We start from the raw sequence: 26287 nt of genomic DNA on the forward strand, positions 1-26287 counted from the left end.
TCTACCACTAAGTTACATTCCCAGCCCTTTTAGTTTTATTGTATTTTGAGATAGGGTCTCACTATGTTGCTGAGGCTGACATTGAACTTGAGATCCTCTTGTCTCTGCCTCCTGAGTACCTGGGATTACAGATGTGGCTGGCCTCTGTGCCCAGTTTCTCATTTTTGATATTGGTAATCTGTATATTCTATCCGTTTTAGTTGCTCAATCAGTCCTGAGTTTTTCGTCAAATTTGGAAATTTTTTTTACCTTTACTTCTTAAAGTGTTTTAGGTATTCTTTCTCCTTTCCTTTGCAGAAATATGGTCAAATGAAATATAGTTATAATAACTGTTTCAATGTCTCCATTAATTCTACAAAATGTATCATTTTGGAGTCTATTTCTATTTATTTTAATATTTCTATTTATTGATTTTTCTTTTAATTTCTGATAGTATTTTCATGCTTTTTTTTGTTTGGTGATTTTTGATTGAATGCCAGATATTGTCGATTTTACTCTTTTGGGTAAGAGGCCTGCTATGGAAATTTCTGTGATATTTACTGGTGATATCATAGGTACTAGTAATATTATTGTACTTTGTTGTTTGTATTAATAATTAAGGTAAATATTAAACTTCTCTTAAGGATTAGTGGGAATTTTTTTTAAACACATTCAGATTAATGGCCTCTGAATTCTATCATGAGTTAAAAATTCTACCCTCGGTTAAAAGGGAATGAAGAAGGAAGACTGTGATAGTAAAAGCAAATGTGACTCCATTTTGTTTTGTGACTCCATTATGTAAAACAACCATGCCAAGTGGAAGGGTCATGACTGGGGAAATATGTTCTTTTCCTAGAAACCTTTAAGAAAACGGAACCACCTAATGGGACATTGTTTCTATAACTAGGGTAACGGGGCTCTGCTTCTGTAACTGGGGTGATTGGGCTAACTGTGATTGGTTAGGCTTCCCTCTGCTTGACTGCACTCTCCTGCTTCTGTAACCTGGCTTGCTTGCATTGGTTAGACCCCTGAAAATGCCTTTTGCGGTTTTCAGGCTTATAAGGAGTGCCCTTGCAAATCTTCGGGGCTGATCAGGGAAACAGCTTTATGTTCTGGTCAGCCGCCACTAGTGTGCTTCAATAAAGGCTTGATTCGATTACACATGAGTGGTCTGAAAGTCAGTTTATGAATCCCTGGGGTGAAACTTTAACTATAACAAGACTAGAATTAAAAATTGAGAAATATTGTTTTTGTTTATGTAAATGATTTTTTAAAAAAAGCTAGTAGAAAAGGGGGAAAAAAGCATACATAGGTATGCTATGAAGACCACATACCAAAAAGGAATGTGTTGTATCTAAAATTAAAAGTAATAGATCAGCAGGGTCAGAGAAGGGAAGAAGAAGAAATTTGGGCAGATAATCCCAGGGAATTCAGGCAGATAAATGACAGATAAAACTGAAAAGAGTGGGCAGGAAAACAGTGGAAACCCCTAAGGGGGTCCAATCTGAATTATCTGTCAGCTTCAAGGAGAACAAGGGAGTTCCAGTGTGGGAGGCAACAGGGGGTCCATAATAGGTGCTGGAGGACCCAGAAGCTGGAGTTAAGGATTCTGAATCCAACACGAAGGGGCTGGGGTGAGGGCCTGCAGGGTGTGGGAGGTTACACCTGAAAAGCAAGCCACAGAGGCTAATGGAGCTCCACTGGGGGTGGGGGAGGGCTGGGGCTTGGGGAATGAGTGGGTTGAGGTGAAATCCAGAAGGAATGATGTTTATGGCAAGATGCTATGGAGAACATTCAGAGTGGCAGCTGAGGCCCAAGATGAGTGATTGGTCAAAGAGGAAGGGGGCTGAATCAGGGGAGAGAAATGAGACTTGACGTTGCATAGAGACTAAAGAGAGGTCCTAGGGTTTATAAGCTGCAAGGAGGGTCAAAGCAGGATGGTCTACGGCTCTGATGAACCTGGGGCTGGGAAGAGGGAACATAAGCTTGGGAACCAGCCTCCCTGTCCATGTGAGCAAGGCTCCTTGGGCTGTGCCTTGGGACTGGAGAGCTGGACAGTATATGCTGGGGCTTATCTGCATTGGGGAAGTGACGTGCATTCATGTCCTTAGGGGACTCACACATTAATCTTCAGCATTGCTGCTGGTGTGTGCACCACACTTCCCAAGGCACTGTTTTAACCCATGGTCTGCCTCTTAGGAAAAAAACGAACCTAACAGAGACTTTTTGCCCCTTCAACAAGGACCTCTGTCATTTACACAGTCTCATTAGCAATACTACAGGAAGTTTAGGAAGGACACATTTTGTGAACTTAAAGTGATGTTTTATTGTAAATAAGTTCTAAATTTCATAAAAGGCTAAAGTCAAAAGTGGAGAATGTGGAACAAACTTGTTGGTAGTTGAATCATTACCTCTTTATATTGGATGGATTCCTCAGACCTATCATCAGAGTCTGACTTGATGCTGTTCACAGCACACAGAGAAGCAGGGCTGGTGTTTCTTCCAGTAGAGTATGTCATTGACTCCATCTCTTCATCGACTTTTTTAATGTCCTTAAATGAAGAATATTCAGATTATCATCAGAATGATATCTTAAAAATTCAATGGAATTTTATTAAGTATCTCTTTAAAACTTACTGCTTTTCCTATTAAAACTGGAATATTCTTATGCAGTTCTTGCTCAACCATTTCCAGACTTGAGAGCTAATAAGTCTAATTCATACTCAAATGTTAGTGATTGACAATAGCTTGTTGTGCCTTTTCCAAAGACATGTATAAATTCACTGGAGAAAACAATGTCTTAGTCCAAAACAATTATGCCACTGGCAGCAACAGATTTTAGTAAAAGTAGCTTCTTGAGACAGATGATATACTTTCCAATCATTCTTCTAGGCCTTTTCTGGAGCTTATCAACTTATCTAATTAGCCCCTTGTTTGTGTGGCTGTCCAGGGCCTGAGAGCTATCTTAGGAGATACAAGCTTTCCAGGCTCTGCTGTTTCCAATTCCAAGTTGACCACAGAGCAAAATTAAGGTGCTGGCTGCATAAGAATAAGACAATGCAAAGAAATCAAATTAACTTTCAAGGAACTGTTGAAATTGTAAATTAGAATGAAGTTCTAAGTCAATCGCTGTAGGTCTTTTTTTCTTTTTCTTGCAATTTGGAGAAATGAGACCAGTTTTAGTGAAATGACTGATCTCTTGTTCATCTGATTGTGATGTAAATAGATTTGCAACTTTCCCCTGAAGAGGTGGGAGGAGGACAGGACAGAAGTTAGGATACAGCAGCTCAGAACACCACCAGGAGATGGAAAGATGTGGGTGGATTTAGGGCACTGGAGAGTGCACATGGAGACTCTCCAGGGCCTCTAATTTGTTGACAAGCTTAGCAACTGTTGAGCAGTTACATAAATGTGCAGTGAACCCTAAAACAATCTTGCTATCATTAACATATATTTTTAAAAATATTTCTTGGTTGTAGGTGGGCATATACCTTTATCTTATTTTTATGTGGTGCTGAGGATAGAACCCAGTGCCTCATGCAGGCTAGGCGAGTGCTCTACCTCTGAGCCACAACCTCAGCCCTACCATTAACACCTTGAGTCAGATATTCCCTTATCTCTCACTTTCTTTTCTATAAATTTCTCCACTATGAAAGAAATATTTATTTGGGTTTCCCTGTCCCCCAGGAGTTACCTGCTTGTGACTGACAAGTTTAAAGAGTAAAACTTTGACCCCTTCTCATAATAAATTTTTCTAAGAAGATGTTTAATATTCATTTTTTCTGAGAAGGCTGCTAGACAATGTAATAATAATGACAGTAAGTTTTGGTGTGTATAATTCTCTGTTTTACTTCATTTTCACATAGAATCTCACTAAAGAAATATGTCTGTTTATTATCAGGTACAGTCTTGATAAATAATTACAACATTAATCTCCAAGGTTTGAACTTTTCTGAAAAGTTTGGATAATGCTAATGCAAGTGATACAATGTAATATCATTTACTCTGCCAACAATGATTCTTAGCTTAATATAATAATTCACCAACAGTTTGTAGTTTACTATTATTTTCCCCATGTGAAGAGATTAGAAAATTAAAGCACAGGAAATTTTTTTTGTGTGTGTGGCACTGGGGATTAAACCCAGGGCCATGAGCATCCAAGACAAGCACTCTACCTACTGAGTCCTTAAAGCACAGGGAATTTAAACAACTTGTTTCTGGTCCTAAAACTGTAAGGAGACAGAATCACCTGCTGTGACTCCAGAGCTTATGATCTTAGCTACACTGCTTCTCAGATTTCTCTTAGCAGCACCGACTTTGCAATTCTTGTGATTGTCATGAATTCTTATAACTTCACTTATTTTGACACCACAAGGAAGCCTGACAAGTAAGCCTATCCAGAGTTTAAAGCTGAGCTGCTTCTGTAGATATTATATATGTTATGTTTATTCTACAATGTGCAGAATATGAATAGTTGTTTATTGAGCATTAAGATTTAAAATGATCATTTATAATGGATATAATTTTAGGTAATTGGAGAACACCAATCCATTTTGAACAAAGTGTTAAAAACTTTTACATATTTATAATACAAACTTATCATCTGTTTTTTTTATATTGTGAGATTTTTAAACTCTAGTCCTCATAATGGATTTTTAGTTTAATTATGATGAAAAAAAAGATGTGGTTCTCCAGTGAAAGATCTGATTATAATAGTTTTTTCAAATCTCAAAATAGGATTACTGTGACCTCACTTATTTCCTTCTAGTGCTACTTACACTGGTTTGAAAATAATGAACTTAATAACTTTATAAGTTAATTCATCTATGGAATTAATATCATGCTAATTAAACTATCAAATAATACCTCACTTTCATTTTTAAAGGAAACAATATGAAATAAAATCAGAATCAGGTAGTTTTAAATCAATGTAAGATTACATTTTTAATCCTTTGTCTTGCTCTCATTCCTTCATAAACCGCATTCAAAAATATTTCCGCATAGTGAGAAAGGTAGGATTTCAATGAAGTTATAAATTTGATGATGACAGAGAGGCTCATAAATTCCTAATTTTTAAATTTTGTATAATAATAATATTGACATCAAAGAGATGACCAGACAATTGAAGAAGTAAAATGAACAGAAAAAAGATTGAAACTACTTATGTATAGGAGACCCTCTGGAAAAAGACTGCCTTCCAGGCTAAGAAGAAACAGCTGGGTTGGAGTGAAGGCAATGGTTAGGGCCTAATCGCTCTCATTTGCATTCATGTGTCCTAATGAAGTGTGTAAGTAGGATGGATCTCATAGAATGCAGAAACTTGGACCCTAAAGAATGAGAATTTGCCCAGCAGCTCGAGAGACTGAGGTAGGAGGTTCAAGAATTCTAAGCTCAGCCTTAGCAAATTCAAGGCACTAAACAAATCAGTGAGATCCTGTCTCTAAATAAAATACAAAATAGGGCTGGGGATGAGGCTCAGTGGTTAAGTGTCCCTGAGTTCAATCCCAAGTAACACCCCTGCCAAAAAAATAAATAAATAAAGAGAACTTGCCATTTGCCTCCAACGTTAGAATACCTTGTTTTGATTGCCCAATTGAGCTCTCTAGTCTACCTGTGAGGGTGTGGTCTACACATAGTATGGATTTGTGGGTGATCTCTTATTCAGTAGATATTTATTGAATGTCCACTATGTGTGAGGCATTGTGTTAGATGCTTTCTACATATTAAATCTCAACCCTTCTGCCTGGCTCCAAGATCTTCTACGATCTGATCCTCATTATCTAACTCTTTTCCCTTTTTCTCCCAATACTTGTCTTTATGCAGGGAAGGCTGATCTTCTTTCTGTTTTAGTTGTACATTAAGCTTCTTTTTGTCCCCATGCTGCTGTCCCAACTACTTGGATTTCTCCTCTTTCGTCTCCCATGTTCTGATCTTCAAAGACTCTTCCAGGAAAACCTTCTATGGACAATATAGTTCACTTTCTCTCTCCCCATCTATCTTGTTTCTAATTTCTACAGCTTGAAACATCTGCAGGAACAATTTTGCATCTTGCCTCTGAAGCTAAATTTTAAGCCTTAAGATTATAATTTTGGACTAAGAAAACCTGCTGATATAACGTCATGCTGTGCAAACATTACCTGTGACATTGCAAGTGAATAGTATAGACCTTGTTGTGCCATGAGCTCAGCATGGGTTCCTTTTTCCACCACCATCCCATCCTTTAGAGTCACAATCAGATCTGCACTTCGAACAGTTGAAAGTCGGTGTGCTACCACAATTGTAGTGCGACCTTTGCTTGCCTATACAACAGAAAGCATAGAAAATAAATATAAAATTAGTAGATGTAACCTCTGCAATAGTGAAGAAAACTTTTTTTTGCAGTATTATTTTAATAGAAAAGAATCTTTATTTTTGGATAAGATCATTAACATATGGAAAAGTACACATATTATTAAAGTATAGTCAGTGCGTTTTCAAACTGAATGCAGATTAGAATAACCAGGTGGAGAAATGGATCATTGCCTGTACCCAGAAGTCATCCTCATGCCTCTCAAGTCACCATCACTGCTTGCCCACCAAGGGTAACCACTATCCTTCTTCAAAGAGCATAGATCAGATTGATATTTTTTTACATAAATGGAATTACACAGCAAAATACTATTCTGGGTGTGAGTATATTTTGTTCAATACTATTCTTTTTTAAAAATATTTACTTTTTAGTTATAGGTGGGCACAATATTTTTATTTTATTATTTTATTTTTATTTGGTGCTGCCTCACACACACTGGGCAAGCACTCTACCACAAAGCCCCAGTCCCCAGCTAAATAGCATTATTTTGAGATTCCTGTATTTTGTTGCATGTAGTGGCAGATTGTTCATTCTTGTCACTCAGCAGTCCACTGTGTGAATACACCACAATTTTTACATTCTACTGGTAGTCGGGATGGTAGGCTTCAGGGTTTTTCTATTACATATAGATTCTTGCACATGCTTACTTAGTGAGTATACGTATACAGTCCTACTAGCTCTGCACCACCAGGTGTGCACATGCTCTGTCTCACTAGCCTCTGCCAGCTTTTCAATGGTTGTCCCCTCTACAAAACCCCATGTGCAGGAGAGTCAGGTTGCACTATATTCTCACCAACAGTGGTACTTTCTCTGCCTGATAAATGAATATGGTCATATGGTGGCTTTTATTTCCATTTCCTTGATAACTAATGAAGAACAACTTTTCATGTCATTATTGAAACCTTGAATATTCTCTCTTATGAACTGTCCATTTAATTTATTTATTTATTTTTGCTCATCTTTCTACTGGAACTATTCTTGTCAATTTTCAAGAACTGTTTATGTATTCTAGCTATGAGGACTTTGTCAAATACTGTGTATTACAATCCGCTTAAGTGGTTGTCTTTTCACTCTCTTAATGGTGTCTCTCTCTCTCTCTCTCCTTTTTTTTTTTTTTTGATACCAAGGATTGAACCCTGGAGTGCTTAAACACTGAGCCACATCCTGAGCTCTTTTTAATTTTTTTGAAATTTTGAGACAGGGTCTTACTAAGTTGTTTAGGACTTCACTAAATTGCTGAGGCTGGCTTTGAACTTGCCATCCTCTTGCCTCGGCTTGGGATTACAGGCATGCCCCATCACACCCAGCCTAATGGTGTTTTTTTGTGTGTGTGCACTGGGGATTGAACCCACAGCCTTGTGTGTTCGAGGCAAGCACTCTACCAACTGAGCTATATCCCCTGCCCCTAATGATGTCTTTTGATAAACAGAATTTTAAAGTTTTAAGGAAGTCCAATTTATCATAAATTTGTTTTATAATTTATGCCTTTGGAGTCTTGTTTTAAAAATCTTGAAAAAAACCACACAGGTGTTTTTCTGTTTTACCTTACAATATTTAATACTTTGCCTCTTGTAGTTAGATCTACCTGGAGTTGAGTTTTTTGTGTGATATCAAATAGGAGTCAATATACATTCTCCCTTATGTAATTAAACAAGTGTCCCAGCATCAAATTTTGGGAAGATTATCCTTTCTCCACTGCTCATCAACCAGTATTTTATATTTTTATAGTTTGTATACTATTCTGCTCTTCTGTTTGTCTATCACTGCATGAATGCAAAATAGATATTGAGATTATCAATTTACATCTTCTAGCTTGACTGTTTCCTCCACCTGATGACTTTGGCCACTTTTGAGAGAATGCATCTTTTTTTCTTTTAAAAAATTATTTCTTTTAAACTTTTTTGATTTTTTTTAGATATACACAATAGTACAGTGCATTTTGATATATTATACATCTATAGAATACAATTTCCCATTTTTTGTGGTTGAACATAATATGAAGTTTCACTGGTTGTGTATTCGTATGTAAACATAGGAAAAGTTATGTCCAGTTCATTCTACTGTCTTTCCTATTCCCATCCCCTCATTCCCTTTACCCCTCTTTGTCTAATCCAGTGAACTTCTATTCTTCACCCCTTACTCCCGAGATAATGTATTTTTTCCTAAATGCTTTGCACATTTTACAAATTCTTTGAGCACTCTGTATGCACACTACAAATTTGTAGGGACTCAACATGATAGTTACTATTACTATTCATACTATTTCTATCTTACTCTTCTCATTCTTATCTGTTAAAGACAAGGACTGGAACTCAGAAAATGAAGAAGTTTGTTCAAAGCCTCAGCCAGTCACTGGAAGGATTGGCACTAGAATGTTGAGAGTTTAGTTATTCTCTGTAAAGATCTCTCTGTTGGAGCAGGTATACTTAATGAAGTAATGAGTACTTTTAAAAATAAATCTTCTGTTCCAAATCTATAAGAGAGGAAAACTTCTCAAAATAAGACACTCTTGAGTGGGACAATCCAGGCAGACTGTAACTTTCTCAGGAAAACTGGGAGATGGAGTCATGTAATTACAATTAAAAAACATTTAAATATGTGTTTCTGGAGCAAAAAAATTAAAGAGCAATTATGTATACCAACTGTGGTATATCCACACAATGGAGCACTATTCACCAATAAAAAAGAAATTATTGATGGATTCTACAACACAAATGAGTCTCAAAAACATTAGGCTGAGTGAAAGAAACCAGGCAGAATGGAATACATACTGTATGACTATATTTCTATAAAATTCTAGAGAATCCAAACTAATCTTTTGTGAGGGTAAGCAAATCAGTGGTTGCCAAATGTCAGAAGAGGGTGGGGGAGGGTCCAGATGGAGTGGTTACACAAACATCTAAAAAACATGGTTGATAATCTTGATTATGCTGATGGTTTCACAGGTGTGCATATATGTCCCTTTTTCAGCTGTGTGTTTTAATATGCAGTTAAGTGTAGGTTAATTAAACAATAACAACAAAAAATGCTGCTAAGAAAAAAAAGTCAAGCAAAATAATATATTGTATACAGCACACTGGTTGGTCACTTTTTATATTCAGCAGAAATTCTGAATGGTGCTGAGACATTTTAATGAATGCCCCTCAGACAAAATAATCAAGTGGATTAGGGAAACTCTGATGTAGTATTATCTGTAGGAGGATTTCTTTTTCTTAATTTCATGAAGGTCTGACAATAAACACATTAAAATATTATTAATTAGCACTTATTAGCATATTCAAGTTTCTTTAGCAATTTTATACAACATACATCTTCAGCAGAGAATTATAGTGACCATCAAAAATGTACTGTATCCTTTATTTTTTATATTGCCAAACATGGAGAAATTTTATTAAATGAATTAGTAGATGAGGGTATTTGGGGAAACTGTTTTTATTATTTGCCTTTTGTTTTTTTTTCCCTGTCTCTCATTTAATTTTATCTGGTAATTCTAAGCCTGCTAATGTAGAAGCATCTTTATAAATGATAGAACAAAAATTGGTAAAAATGAAACTAGTTTTTTAAAATAAAAGTTTTATTTTAGAATAGTTTTATATTTGCAGAAAAGTTGCAAAGATACTATAGATAGCTTCCACGTACTCTGCAAATATATCATCCCCTGTGCTAATAAATAATGCATTTGCCACAAATATTGAAGTAGTATGGGTACATCATTACTATCTAAACCCCATGCTTATGTGAAGTCCTCTACTATCTTTTATCCAGTATGCTTCTTCGGTTTTAGGATCCTCAAAGAATGTCATGTTCCACTGAGTCATCATGTCTTCTAAGCCTCCTCTTGGCTGTGGCAGTTTCTCAGATCTCCCTACTTTTTGAGGAACATAATAGTTTCAAGGAATACTAGTCACATGTTTTGTAGAACGTGTCAATTTAGTTTGTCTGATGTACTTATATTTTAGATATAAGACATATTGCCTATACTAAGCTCATTTTTCTTCTTGAACTTCAAGTATGAATTCTATTCTGGGTCTTGGGGACTCTGGGACTTGCCTATAACCCTTTAAAAGGGAATGTAAGAATACTATTGTTGAACAGGTATGCATTAGAAAGGTGACCACAATAGTATGAAAACAGGTGTCCTGGCTGCTGGCCTAAGCCTCTCCCATTTGGTCAATTACATTCCCTTGGGGTAACAAATATTCTTTTTTACAAGCTAACAGATCTCAGACTTTATTGATGAACCTATATGAGGTTACACACACACACACCAAAAAAAAAAAAAACCTCATTGATTTTACAATACTATCAAATATTTCTAAAATCAAATGAATGTGTATGGAATTTAGTTTAAAAATATAAAAGGGAACATACAACACAACATACTCTAAGGATGCTGACAGACTGTTTTAAGATCAAATAGTTAAGAGGCTGCACCTAGAAAAAGGTCTGAAAATTGAATACACACATTGCTTCACAGAATCAGAATCACAAGGTTTCAGGATGGAGGTGTATGGTATAATACAGCTTCCTTCCTTGGAGAGGGTCCATGTTACAAGTATTTTAATACACATCTCTTCTCATTTTGTCTTTACCTTTTAGCATTCCATAGGAAGCAGGTTTATCTAATGTGCAAAAGTGAACAATTGTATGTGACCTACAAGTATTGTAGTATAAAATGCACTAGAAAAACACATCTCTCCTCTATCATCAATGTTACCTAAAACTGAAATATTAGTCACAGTGAAGACGAAAAAGAATTCAACAGTAATTTCAGACCTAAAACATAAGAAAGATTATGGCAGTCAAGGCCACCGGAAAAACTGATCAAAAAACAAAGTGAGCTGATACTTTGTTTTTTAGCCAGAACTACAGAAAAGACAGGTGAGGTAATGTGAGTTGTTCTTCCGTTTTTCTACATGCTTCAAAGAAGGTGTGGTAGATTTTCAATGTCTTTGTTGCTACTACAATTTTGAAAGAGTTTTCTAGTGTCTCCTCTTCTATTTCACTGATTATACAAAGCCAGAAGCCAAACAATTAGGTATTTGGCCAAACAAAGGTCAACAGGAGGATAGGCTTCTACCTCACACTTTGCCAGCTTTGTTCAGATGACTTCAAAATTCCACACCCAGCCATAAATCACCAGGTAATTGGCTTGGACTTTGGAATAGAAGGTGCTTTAAAACATCCCTCACAGAATTGCTGGAACAGATAAAGGATCTGAGGATAATAGTTGGTGAGAACCAGTGGTGGTCACAAACTTTGACTAAAGGTGGGTAATAGGAAAAGAAAGAATAATACAAAACCTCCTGCCTTTCAGAAGGCCTGCTTTTACTTGACTCCTGGGTGAATTAGCAGCCCTACCATACTCTGGTAAAGCCCATAAACAGAGAGTTCTGGTGTCCTGGTGACAAGTATGGTGTGGAAAATCTGTGAGAACACAAGTTTCTCTCACTGGCTCCTGGGAGGTTGCCTCAGTTGCACTGGGGCCCATCTGTGACACTCCCTCCGTGATACGGTCCTGTAGTCTTAACATTTTTCTTTTTATGCTTCAAAATCTTTTTGACAGATGAAAGTTAATGTGGGAACTTGATTTTTTTTTTTTTTAAAGCAGCCACACAATTGGGTTATAGCTTTGTTTGAACTGCCAGTCGAGTTGGGAGAAGCCCTGCCTGCTTGTCTTCCTCATTTCCCTACCTTCTCTCCTCTTTGAGAGGCCTCGGAAACCACCCTAGTTTCCTGGTGCTCAGAGAATAAAGTCTAAAACATCCCACTACTCTTACATTTTCCTCTCCTTTAGACTATCAAATTTTAACTGACCATCTCTTATAAGAAGGTCATTAGGGTAGTTAAAAGGAAAACCCAGGCTTTTTGATTTCTTAACTACCTCCCTGGGATGTTGAAAGCCAACTGGGTTAGAATTCTGGGTTAACACTGGTTCCCGGGCTCAACAATGTGTGATTGCTGTCAAGCCATATCACCTGTCTGAGAATGCTTTCTCCTTTGTCAAAAGAAAGACAAAGAGCAAAGTATTGGCACGTAGAAGCCATATTTAATAAGTGACTCACCTCCTTCTTGACCCCTTCCTTTCTACTTGAAGGAATCTACTTATGTGAATATTCTGTGTGCTCAGCTTAAGGCCTCTTAGCTAAGAAATGTTAAGAATCATTGTTCTTATCTAATTGGGAACATGGAATAATATTCGATAGTGAAATGCTTTCTTTTTATAGCCTAGAATCTCTTCATTCTTACTTCTAAATAAGTTAACAAACACGTTAACAACTGGAGATAATATAAGACTACTTATTCACTTTTAGTACTTTATTAAAAATGCCTAATTTAAGTATTTGTTGAAAATTTAAAGCAGCAGCAACAACAAAAATTATGAAGTAAATGGCAGGCCAGAAGAGAAAATGCTATAATAATAAATTGTCTTTCTTGCAAAAGGAAAGGATGCTATACATGTAGCCCAGAAGGCTAAACAATACAGATATCTCATTTGGTAACAATTAGTAAATCAATATATCATATAGGTATTTTCTTTATTTGTTGGGGAGGACGGGGTTTAGGAATAAGTTAAATACACGGAAGTTACTAAGATATTTATCATCTATACAATGGAAAAACATTCTTTTTTAAATACTTAAAAGCCTTTCTGAAAGACTTTTAAGACTTTGAAATGTTTTTCGAAGTAGGAGTGATTTAAATTCATTTATGAAAGAGAAATACACTAGTTATATATACAATAGGACCAAAATAAACAATTTCAGGGACAAAGTAAGGCTATTATAAACTCATAAAGGAGCTTCAGTTTGGATTATGGTTTGAGGCATGGGTTTCTCTTTCCTGGGTCTTTCTGAACTTGAGAGGTCAAATTCCTCTATTTCACTATTCTTTGATTTTTTAGTTTTTTTTAAAAATATTTATTTATTTTTTTAGTTTTAGGTGGACACAGTATCTTTATTTTTTATTTTTATGTGGTGCTGAGGATCAAACCCAGTGCCTCATGCATGCTAGGTGAACGCTCTACCGCTGAGCTACAACCCCAGCCCCTATTTTTAAGTTTTTAAAAATTATTCTTTTATACTCAGGTCTAGATTACTATTCTTTCGGGGGTAAAATATACATTTCATAAAATTTATAACTTTGTTTTAAAAGTTCAATTTCATGCACAAGTATGTTCATTATTGTGCAACCATCACTACTATTCCATAATTGAATCATCATTCCATAATTGAAACTGTTACTGTACCCTTTAAACAGTAACTCCCAATGTTTCTTTCTCTTCCACCCCTGGTAACCATTGGTCTACTTCTGTCTCTGTTAATCTAACTATTTTAGGTCTTCATATGAGTGACATCATGCAATGTTTGTCCTTTTTTCTCTGGTGTATTTTGCTTAATGTAATGTCTTCAGTGGGCACGATTGTTGTAGCATGTATCAGTTTTCATTCCTTTTGAAGACTGGTGCTATTCTAGTGTATGTCTCTACCATGTTTTGTTTATCATCTGTTGACAGACATTAGGGTTGTTCTTATCTTTTAGCTGTTGTGAATGATGCTACTGTGAACACAATTTCTTTGAGATCCTGCTTTCAATTACTTGTGGCATATACCCAGATGTGGAATTGCTGTATCATATGGTAATTCTGTTTTTTTATAGGAAGCCTAATATGGATTCCGTCTTGACTCTGATGTCTAAACTTGAGGCAAGGTAGTATGGTGGTTACATGAATGAGGTAGAAGCCCACTGTCTAGGGTCTGGCTTTGGCTTCAGTACTGCCCAGCTGTGAATTAACCTCTTGCTTCTTCAGAGTGTGCTTTGTTAAATAAGAGAATAAATATCTCCAGAGTTCTTATGCATTCTATTATCTTTGTTATGTCTAAAATAATGACCCATGAATGGCTTCAGGGTTTCTCTGAATCTCTCATTATTACAAATAAATCTTGTACATGTGTATGTATACATTTTTGCTAAAGAATTACACTATTTTATTTTTTCCTTTTTAAATGCAACTCTTTATGGAACAAAGCGGAGAACTACTACCCTAAAAGAAGCAAATGGCTTAATGTTTAACACCAAGCCTTACAAATGTGAGCTTGATTAAGCAGGCTTCCAAAATGTCCCATGAGGTTTTTAGCGTGAGGTATTTTGTGTGTTACCTTTGCTCTTCTGGCTAAGTTCCAGTCAAGAAAACCCCCTTGCAGAAATCCCCTTTCTGTTTCCAATTATTGAAGTGTTGCTACTAATGACTAAAAATAAATTTTAAAAACTTCCAATTCCATATATAAATACAGAGTAAGATATTTAGCTGATGCAGACCAGACACACGTGTGTGTGTGTGTGTGTGTGTGTGTGTGTGTGTGTGTGTGTGTGTGTGGTGTATGGGTAAAAATGACTCTGGCTTCACTTTGACTTTTGTTAACTACTTCTTGGAGCTTAATTTAATAAAATAGGCCACAGTCTAATGCAATTCCCCTATTTTTCAGCTCTCTAAGTAGTACCCATATAATGTAAGAGGGCTTGGAGGAAGACCAATAGGTTGTATCATAGATGCACATGTACAGAGATGTGTACATGTGGCCATGAGGATGTGCAGAGATGTCCCTGAGGATGGCAACAAAGCAACTTTGTCTATTCAAATAATAAAACTGGTGGAATCCTTTCCTTCAAAATTAGCAAACAGTCTTTTTTAGAGGTTCTGCACTGATTTGAAAGCTGAACATTCCTTAATACTAACATTCCTTAGATTTATATACTGCATTTAATATTTCAAAGGGTTTTCCTAGGCTTTTTTTTTTTTATCACAAGAGCAATGTGACTTCCCCAGGGAACTGCAAATGCTCACTGCTATGCCATCAACCCAGGAGTCGGGTAAGGGATGGCTTGGAAACCTGAGTAGTGGCATGTCAGGTCCAAACTAATCACAGAGCAGTAGCACTTTCCCTGTGGCATAAATCCTTATCTACAAATCCTAGATCTTTCCTTGAACAAGATTAACCATGTAAAACTAGTTTTCATTAATCCTAAATCAAGAAGTCCAGAAAAGAGCACTTCAGGTCTCAAAATTATCCTGTATCACATTCATCCAAAATCCATGCAACTAGTATTTCTTAGCTGTCTGTTAAGTGCCTGGTCTTGCTCCACTGCTGGGGGTGGGGATGCTGAAGTTAATCAGGCAAAGCCTTTGCCACCAAAGAGTTTACATTCCAGAGGAGAGATAGTAACCAAATAACAGAGTGTGTCAGCCAGTGAAAACATGACGTGTCTAAGGAGCAGCCTAAGTGAGGGAGGGTGAAGGGAAGTAGAGTTCCAAAGGACACAACTCCACAGAGCGTTGTAGTTTAATATAAGGAATTTGGCTTTTACTTAGGAGTGAATTGAGGAGCCACTGGAGCATTCCAATAGAAGTGTGACATCATCAAATTTACAAGGTAACAGCAATACAAGGCTGCTGTGCAGGGACCAGACTAAAGAGAGGCTAAAGCCAGGAGTTAGCTACAGTAATAATCTGATCAAGGACAAGAACGATAGTTCCTTCAAGCTCACCTTAGTGTTAAGAAATTACTAATTTTATTTTCATAGCCACTGATGAGTTTCACTGGTTCTAGAACTTCAGATAAATGAAAGTTACTAGGGTAATGAGGGGACTGGGATGGGAGGCTATGTGAGGCTGTGGAGGAAGGTGCTGTAGCCTTCACTTGGGAGAAGGGATGCATTTCACTGTATTTGCTTTCTTGTTTGGTGGCTTGGATAGCATTTAGAGCTGCAAAATTCTGCTACCTGTTGTGAGCTAGGCTGAATCAGTAGCAGGGTCTGGGGGCTCTTAGATAAGCAGAAATGAGATCTGCTAGATGACTTGTCCTTTCTAGGCAGAGACTTCTCCAAGGACGAGACTCCACAACCTCCACAGCAGCAGGTGGACAGGATGCTGGTGGCACTAGAGCTTTGATCTCTGTGCCTGACTTGAACTCTCCCCTCAGCCATAAGCCATTTTCCACTAAACTGGAGTATATAATCAATTCAATTCCAAATGTTGCCTTTTATCCCATTGCTTATCCTTCTCTTTACCTCACAAAAGGCCAAGAAGTCCCTACATAAAACAGTTCTACACCCATTACTACAGCACTGATTTAATATCCCCCTTGAAGAACTGAAAAACAATACATAATTAAAAAAAATAATTATTTAAATTTATATTTAAATATATGTAAATTAACATTTACATAATTATTTAAAAATAATTTTTAAAAAATGAATCAAATTCTTCCATAATTCTCCCACACCAACATGTTCCACATAAAGAAGTTTTGGTCAAAAACATGCTGAATATATGATGGTGGTCCCATAAGGTTATAATGGAGCTGAAAAATTCTCGTCCCCAAGTGATGTTGCAGCCACTGTAATGTCACAGTGCAAAGTGTTACTCATGTGTTCTTTTGTGATGCTGGTGTTAACATTGTCTACTAGACTGCCAGTTGTACCAAAGCAAAGCTCACACAGGTATGTACAACATACAATATGTGATAATGAGTGATTGATTGTTACTGGTTCATAAGTTAACCTAACTCTATTTTTTTTAATCATTATTTGAAAGGCTACTTTTCTACTTATAGAAAAAAAAGTTAACTATTAAATGGTCAGGTAGTTTCTTCAAGAGAGATTCTGGAAGAAGCACTATTGTCATGGGAGATGGCAGTTCCATTTGTTGCTGCCCCTGAAGACCTCCAGAGCGAATGCACAGGTGTAAGACAGTGACATTGGGAATATTGACCACACAGAGGCCTCGGTCAACATGTGTATTTGTGTCTTAGTTCTGAACAAAAAGTTTAAAAAGTAAAAAATTTTTAAAATGAAAAAGAGCTTATACAATAAGAATATGAAGAGAAAATATTTTTTGTACAGCTGTGCCCTGTGTTTGTGTTTTTAAGCTGACTGTTATTACCAGAGTAGAAAGTTAAAAACAATTCAAGTTTATAAAGTGGAAGCTACAGTAAGCTCGTGTTAATTTATTGTTTAAGAAAGGTTTTAAATATAAATGTAGTGAAGCCTAGGTGCATAGTGTTCATAACGTCTCCAGCAGTGTGCATAGTGTCCTGGGCCTTTTTATTCACTCCCTGCTCACTCTCAGATTCACCCAGAGCAAAGTCACCCACTGCAACCTTCATTCATGGTAAGTGCCCTATACAGGTGTACCACTTAAAATTTTTTTATATCATAGCTTTTACTGTACTTTTCTATGTTTAGATATACATTATGTTACAATGGCCACAATTTTCAGCACAGTTATATTGTTCATAGCCAAGAGGCAACATACTATATCATATAGCCCAGGTGGGTAGCAGGTTATACCAACTATACTCTCTATGATGCTCCCACAGGATGAAATCACCTAATGTCACATTTCTTAGAACATACCCCCATTGTTAAGCAATTCTTGACTGTTTATATATACGTTGCCATCATGTTTGTTCACAAGTACATACATCTATTTTATGTAATTGGAATCACAGTTTACAAATGGTTTGCATCCTTCTTTCTCTTAGGACAGAGATTTTACTTCAGCCACTAAAAAAAGAATATTTATTAATTTATCATGTTGTCAAGCAACCATTTATTTTAAAAGTCTGAACTTGTTTTCATTGCCTGAAATGACTAACAGATGAAAAGACAATGGGCACAACATTTAATCTCAAAACTGCTAGAGCATCTATTTCATTTTAAAATATCGTAAGTAAATTAAGAGACAGGTATGTTAAGTGTAATTATTCTTTAGTACATTCAAGCCCTAATTATCCAAACATCACTGGTATTAAAAACAAGTTATCAAATAGAGACCCCTGTCCTAATTATTAAGTATAAATAAATGAATAAATCTTCAGCCTGGCCCTTATTGCTTTTCTACCAAGATGTCCTCAACTGGCAAAGTGTCTGCAATAAACATGGATTTCCATATCATATAAGCAACATGTGGACTGTCATCATGGTAGGAAAAGGAGGGCAAAACCCTCTAACCTCATTGGTGAGTAAATAATAGTAACTAATAGATTTTTTAATAAGCAGTAGGCATTCTGGCTGCCATTTCTTAACCCATAAAGTCAGTATTGAAAGAGAAGCCTGCTATATTCTTAGAGAAAAACACTTAATACATTTCCAAGCAAGTGTAAAATAGAATGTGCCATTAGCCTTCTGAGGGATCTGAAGACCATAATTTAAAGGAGTATTTGGCCACTCAAAGATTTTTCAACTGCCCTCCAGCTGCAGTGTAATTTGGTGCAGGACCACCGCTGCACTTAGGCTTTCAGTTTGTGCATCTGTGGTGAGCCAGAGGTCAGTGTGCGGTGTGAGGGCTGGGACTGCTGGAGGAGAGTAGGTCAAGGTCAGTGCTTTTCACTCCATGTGAAATTGTACTAATCATGTTAATCTAGGGCTGTTCTAAAGAAGAAAAGTGGTCAAAGCAGAGAATTGCACTGGTGTGTATGGACTGTTGTGATTGATGGTGGTGTGGGGGTGACTATGGGGAATTACAAAGTACATACTCATTGGAATGGAGGGATTAATGGGATGACGGCATATCAGTGCGTATGTGTGTGTGTGTGTATGTGTGTGTGTGTAAGTATACATCCATGTGTGTATGTATACTTAGCAACACCTGTAGCATTTACTTCTCCCTCCAAATCATACCTTGCATCCAAATCTTAAGAAGAGCTCTGAATTTAGTAATCCACCACAGATGTGCACTTTCTTGTACTTAAGATCAACAGTGAACCAGGAATATGAAATAAGCAATGCTTCTGTTCACTTACTTTCTCCAGTGCAGCTTGAACAATCGATTCACTTTCTGTATCCAGGGCAGATGTAGCCTCATCTAAGATCAGAATTTTAGGGTTTCGAACTAAAGCTCGGGCAATCGCGATTCTCTGTTTCTGTCCTCCACTCATCTGGGCTCCTTTTTCTCCTACCAATGTGTTAAATTTCTATGAAATAGACATACCAAAAAAAGAAAAAAAAGCACAGAAGTAGAAGGCAGAATAACTTTAGAATAGGAAATGACAGACACAGTTGTGTTTTAATACCAGATTAAGCACTACTTTAGGCTGGCTGATTTCAACCTTTGATTTTTTTTCCTTGTAAAAACAAACAATAATTAAAAAGGTGGAGTCTGGTGAAAAGAGGATAAGAAATACTCAGGACTAAAACAGATTAGAACACACAACAAACATGGGCTTTAGAAAAATTAATAATTGGAACTAATTTTCAAATTTCTTTTACACTTTCTTAGAATGCTTTAAAATCTTTAAAAGAATCATTGTAATGCACATATGTAAGTATCATTTGAAATGCTTATGAGCAACTTGATGTTATTTTCAATTTTCTTTCTGGATATTATGAAAAAAGAGTATAAAAAAAAAGATTATTGCAAAAGCCAACTTTTCCCTAAAACTTTTTTCAGTCTTGGGAGACTTTTTCTGTCTTTTAAAATATTTTATTCTTGTTAATTGCATCTTGAACAAAGATGATACTGTTACATATTTATGGTTAGATAAACCTGTAGAACCAATAAAGCAGTGTTGATAATCTTCTGTTGTTGACATCCCTGATGCAAAGTTTATTTTTTCAAGGATACAAAGTTAAGGATTCTTTCTAAACCTTTATTTCTAGAGGCTTCATATGTTTTTTTAAAATATAAACTTTATCATAGAAAAGTTTATACACAATAAAATGCACTTACTTTAAGGATAACATGTCTATGAATTTTGACAAATGAGTACACTCATATTACTACCACCTCAATAAAGAGATAAAACACAGCTGTTATCTGGAAAGTTTTCTCATGCTCCATTTCTCTCCAGTCTGAGACCTGCCTCCGGAGTACTGATTGGAGTTTTTTTTGTTTTATTTTGTAGTGCTGGGGATTGAACCCAGAGCCTTGTGCATATGAGGCAAGCACTCTACCACTGAGCTATATCCCCCAGCCCTGACCTGATTGGATTTTTATCACTATAAATCAATTTTACTGATTCTAGAACTTCCTATTAGTGGACTCATACAGTATATACTCTGTGGGAGCTGGCTTCCTGTTTCTAGAAAAACGTTTTGGAGATTCATCTATGATCTGTCAAAAGTTTGCTTCCATTTACTGAGTAGTGTTCCACTCAATGTGAATCTACCTTGCATTGCTGGATTTAGTAAAACCAAATGAAAACATGCAAAATAATCTCACAGAGCTCAGTTAAATCTGAACTTCAGAAAAACAACTAATTTTATTTTCAACCTAAGTGTGTCCTATATATGGTACATACTTATACTAAAAAAAAAAAGTTGTTTTTCTGAAGTTCAGACTTCACTTAGAATACTTGTATTTCATTTGGAAACAGTTTGTTTAGACATTCAGCTGCTTGTTTCCAATTTTTGACTATTACAAATAAAGTTACTATGAATATTCATATAAAAGATATTTTTGTGGTTATGCTTTCATTTCTTTTGGAAAAATACTTATAAGGGGGTAAGAGGTAATTATTGGCATAATGCAATTTTTTATTTAAAAATCCAAAGAAAATTATTAATACCCATTGAGTGTGGTTTGTAAAATAGGTCCATTAAAAGGAAATTTTTCCTAAGTGATTTTCTGGAACAATTAAATTTTATACATATTTTAATTTCAAATATCATTCTTTTATATTTCACAAGGTGCTCCACATAGCAAAAGGTAAAACTGATAAACTAAAACTTTAGGTAATGTAAATAAAAGATTTATAACTCTGACAATTATAAATATCCACTGGGATCAGATATGTTCTATTAGCAAAAATTTTAAATTTGTTATATATATATATTTATAAGCATGATTTCACATTTCTTATTCCACATTAGCTTCCTGAGCTTTTGAAAGTGACCAGTCTCCCTTCTGCACTGAGAGAACCAACTTGAACGTGGCGTGTGCGACAGTCACCTGTCTCAGCCACAAGATGGCCTCACAAATCAACATTTTCACAGATACATGTTTTTCTCAGTTTGAGCTGATGATTTTTGTTTCATTCTTTTTTGCTATAATTTAACACATTTTTGTCTCTTTTTTCCTTCCATTTTCAGTGAGAACCAATAAGAACTAAATATGACTCTCCTCAAACTGGTCATCCTGTGATTCATTTCTTCCTTGTGACATATCAGGCACTTTTCTCTACAGATATTTCATTACCATACTCCCACTATTCTTTGGAAGTTATGATTTCATATCTTATTCAGGAGTCCTGCAGTGCTATAACCCCACCCTGAGGACACAGGCAATGCATACTTACATTAGGAAACTCCATGATGAAGTCATAAGCATTTGCTTCCTTTGCTGCTTTCTCAATCTCTTTGTCAGTCACACCGTCTCGTCCATACCTAATATTGTTCCCAATGGTGGTTCCAAACAGCACAGGCTCCTGGCTGACCACTCCAATGTGCTCTCGGTAATGCCGCACATTTAGGGCTCTGAGGTCATTCTCATCCACCGTGATCTGCAGTCCAAAGATTGAACCATGTTATGTCGCCTTGGGCAGTATTGGTTTTTAGTTTTACCTCCTAGTGTGAAATACAAACTGAGAAGTAGTATATTTTAGGAATCAAAGATTATAACTAAATTTTGATGAAATATTTATGACATACATATTTTCAATAGACTTTTTTTTTTCCTGGTTGATGGGAACCAACAAAACTTCAAAAAACTGGCTTAAAATCTTGCCAAGCTACTTGGATATTTTTGTTCAAAAATCCACAAATTAGGTATTAATAAGATACATACTCTGGGTGCCACTGATGTTATTAAGTAGACTCTGGTAATGGACATCAATTTTGTTGTTTTAAGACTGATGAGACTTTTCTTTTAGGAAATCGCCTTCTTTACTTCTCTTTAATGTCTCACTTAACCATAAAATACAAATATGTCTTCTATTCACTGCTATAAACAACAGTAAATGAACCCTGTCTTCCCCACACATGCTTGCATTACTCCACATATTCTAGTGACAGAAGCCCAGATATGGGATCATATCTGTGTTTCTCATCAACCTGGTGCTCTGTCCACAAGTGGATATTCTCTGCATCTGCACTATACATGAATGCTCTCCTAGTAATCTGTTTAGTAAATAGTATCATAGACACATGGATTGAAGACACTGCAAAGACTAAGAAGTAAAATTAAAGTAAAATCAGGCTTCAGTATAATAGATTTTCTTTTAAAAATAACAATGGAAAGTTTGAGTAGAAGCACGAAGAATTACTCATTTGGGATTATTATAGTCTCATTCTCTGAGCCATTTATAAGGATGAGAAAGTTAAGTGCAACATTACAGGTATAGAAAACAAAGAAAGTGAGGATGTCTATGGACATCATTCTTCTGTGATGAAATTCTTGATAAGTTCTGGGCACTACAAACAGCTCTGTTATTTTTCTCTAAAACATCTATTCACTTTTAACATATGACATAATTTACATATTTTGTTATAAAACATCTATTCACTTTTAACATATGACATAATTTACATATTTTGTTATCTGTGTCTAGTCATTAGAATGTGAACTCTCTGAAAGCAGAGAATCTTATCTGTTTTGTTCCTGAAGGAATTCTTAGAGCCTAGAACAATGCCTGACACATAGCAGGCACTAAATAAATATTTGTGGAATGAATAAATACACAGAAGGAAAACAGCATGGCTTCTCTCTCAGTTCTCTGGTTGAAAACTGAAAGCTGACATTGCTGTCAGCTGTGTGTGCTGGTGGCACTTTCTTGTCCTGTCATATGAACTGTGGGTGGTTCTCTTAGAAACCTCAACTTACAGAGCCATCACCAGGATCATATAACCTCTGCAGAAGCCGGACTGCTGTGCTCTTCCCACTGCCGCTGGGGCCAACCAAGGCTACTGTCTCTCCAGACTTAATTTTGAGATTCAGACCTTTCAGAATCTATTGGAACATATGGGAGAAAATCATAAAGTTATAAAAAGCTAGAATATAATGTACTTGCTTTCAGAAATTTAATGTGTAATTATGAACAGAAAGCAAATTCTTCTATGGCACTTAAAAACAAATTTAGACCTTATGTTTGTTTCATGTGCATGTATAACAATAATCCACATAGTTTTGGAAAATAAAAGAATTTCTCATTATCCCTCTAAAGAAGAGATCTAAGTTAAGAGTACTCATAGGATATCAACGACCACATCAAACTGTTCCCATAGTGAGCTAAAATATCTTATATGAAGTTCATGACTACCCAGTTAGTAAAAATTTTAATTTTCAAAAAGTCAATGAAATCTTGCCAGATACCTTTTTAAATTTGCTAAGGAAGTTCTTCCTTAGAATATACTTAATATTATTGTAAAGCATATTCCAAAGAACAACTGGCAAGGCTCCTCAGCAACCCCCACAAATGAGATTTCACCATTAGAAACTGTCCCTCTCTGGTGATGGATCACAGGTGGACATTTTAACATGGGGCAACATTTAAATTTTTTTCTCAATGACTGGGGTTCACTCCCAGTATTGCTTTTTTTTTCTTTTTAGTTGTAGATGGACACAATATCTTTATTTATTTACTTTTATGTGGTGCGGAGAATCGAACCCAGTACCTCATATTGTGAGGCGAGTGCTTTATCACCGAGTGCAGCCCCAGCCCCAAGCTTCCAGTGTTTAGTGTCCCAGAGACCCACAATGTGAGAGCAGCCTCACAATTATAACCCTCTCCAAATGACAGTGGCAATCATGTTGAGTACCCCTCACCTACCTATGTTTGCAAACTATAATATATTCAGCCCAAACAATGGGATTTTTTTCTTAGACTCTATTGCTGATCATTTGTAAAGAAATGTGTATATGTGTGTGTGTGTGTGTGTGTGTGTATGTGTGTGTGTGTACGTGTGCACATGCTTGTGTGTACATGTAAAGTGCAGGGAAGTTACTGAACAAGAGGTGCATAGTGTCCCAAGTTAGAAATTGTAAGGTTAAAGTGAGTTACTATGCTGGCGGGGAGGGGGGGGGGAGTGCAGGGATGATGTCCAGGGACCACCAGTAGGTGGCACCATCAACCCAAGGCATGCTGGTGTGCTCCCAAATCTGGAGTGGAGGAAATCTAGGGAGTTGAAAATATGTCCCAGAGACCCACAATGTGAGACCCACAGTTACCTATAGAATAAAGAGCCTGAAAAATATAAATAGTCGTTCTGAGTTATTTGTCCATAACTTATCTGTCTGCCTACTCAAGACTGTAAGCAAAGTAGTCAAAATCAGTCAAAATTATCCTAAATAATCTCAAAAAAAGATATTATCATAAAATGGTAGAATACTACTTCATTTAACTTACCTTGACAGATGGTCTTGATGGATAATTGAAAGAAACATTTTTAAATTCCACAGTTCCTTCTATGCATTCAGGTTTATACCCAATTGTTGAAAAGTTATCTATACTGGGTTTCTTAGAAAAACAAAGAGAATGTTATAAATCTTCAAAGGAATAAGACAATACCCTTTATATCCTAAAAATAGTTTAAAGATGGTTTTCTTTTACAATGTTTTTCTTTCTGCTTTAGATGTGGACACAGAGGTTTCAATAAAACACAATCCCCTCATAAAAAAAGAGTTGAAAGCAGTCTTTATTTCTATTAGGCAGCTGGTTAATGTGGATTTTGCCATTCTTTGGCTTTAGTGAAATGAATGTGCATGAGTTTTGGTCTCCTTCCTGTAGTAATGATAGCTAGCTTTCAAAGCAAGGAGTTCTTACCTTATCAATCACCTGGAAAACATTAAAGGCAGCTCCTCTGGCTATAGAGAAGGTTTCAAAGTGAGGGGCTGCTGCTCCAATGCAGTAACTACTGTGGATTACACTAAAGAACACCTATAGGAACAACAACCACAAAAATCATAGTTACACATTGCAGTTATTCAGACAAAAGGATGAAGTATATAGTCAGTTTAGGTTCATAGAGAAATATTACAGGAATTAGCAGTTCAGAGTGGAAGATGTGATCAAATAAACAGGAAATGCAAGTTTAATCCAAGTATCTTTGGCCCTTTCCTAATACAGAACAACTTTTGATTGTCCCATAGTTTTGTGGTGGTTACCTACTGGGAGAACTGTGCAGCATCATCTGCTAATAGAACCTTTCTGGCTGTTCATGGTCTTCTGGGTAAGAGGTAAAGTGAGTCTCCCGTCCCACTCCTCTCCTTGTAGCTCACCTCCTGTGCTTTAACAGGAGGAGTGGTAATAGATGTCACTCGATAAGAGACGGTATACTATTTCCATTCTCCCATTGTTTGAATTATTTTATCATTGTCAGCTGCCTGTTTTCAGGCCAACATAACTCTGAATAAAAAGCCAAATAAGGAAAAAAACTCCTAAGTTAGGTACTATTTTCCCTATCAAACAGATGAGGAAGCTAGAAGAAAAAGGACTAGCCCCAAATTCATGCTCACGTTTCACATTATATGAGATAAAGAGCTTAGAGTCTTAAGTGTGAAAGTCTCAAATCCAAAAGATGATTGTAGTTGAGAAGGGAGAAATCTGTACACAATGGGAAGGCCAAATGAGAACTGAAGTATGCAGAGCAGAACAATTTGGTTCACTATGACAAATGTTTGTGGATCTTGAATTGTTCTTTGTTGAAACTTGAGAGGATAACAGAAAAAAATTAAAATTAATAACCCCTAGGAATTTAAAAGACTCAAAATTTCAATGTTGAACAGAGCTTTATAATAGTTTGTTTTTGAAATTCCTGTATATTTAAATGAGAGGGGAAGAGCAGGTGACTCCCATGGACAGAGTATGCCCAGAGGAAGGACGTTTAGTGAATGTTGAGAGCCATCTTATGTCAATAAGCATAAAAGGTCAGGTGCCCCTAGAGACTAACCAAGAAAACCACGTCCCTCTTAGTGGGTAATTCAGACAAAAGCATAATGCTTGGCACATGAGGACACCAAAGCATG

At 36.3% G+C, this 26287-nt stretch overlaps 1 protein-coding gene across 1 annotated transcript in view; it reads right to left on the minus strand.

The window, feature by feature from the left end:
- Positions 1-26287, minus strand: part of Abcb5 (ATP binding cassette subfamily B member 5) — a 112543-nt gene that overhangs the window by 51717 nt on the left and 34539 nt on the right. Inside the window, exons 9-15 of the mRNA XM_078027807.1 lie at positions 25086-25199; positions 24669-24779; positions 23147-23272; positions 21624-21827; positions 19131-19301; positions 6117-6278; positions 2391-2531 (exon numbers count right to left, since the gene is read on the minus strand). Of these exons, the coding sequence (XP_077883933.1) occupies positions 2391-2531; positions 6117-6278; positions 19131-19301; positions 21624-21827; positions 23147-23272; positions 24669-24779; positions 25086-25199 (1029 nt within the window). The remainder of the gene's footprint in view (positions 1-2390; positions 2532-6116; positions 6279-19130; positions 19302-21623; positions 21828-23146; positions 23273-24668; positions 24780-25085; positions 25200-26287) is intronic.

The sequence above is a fragment of the Ictidomys tridecemlineatus genome, chromosome 2, assembly GCF_052094955.1.
Source record: "Ictidomys tridecemlineatus isolate mIctTri1 chromosome 2, mIctTri1.hap1, whole genome shotgun sequence".
NCBI lineage: Eukaryota > Metazoa > Chordata > Mammalia > Rodentia > Sciuridae > Ictidomys > Ictidomys tridecemlineatus.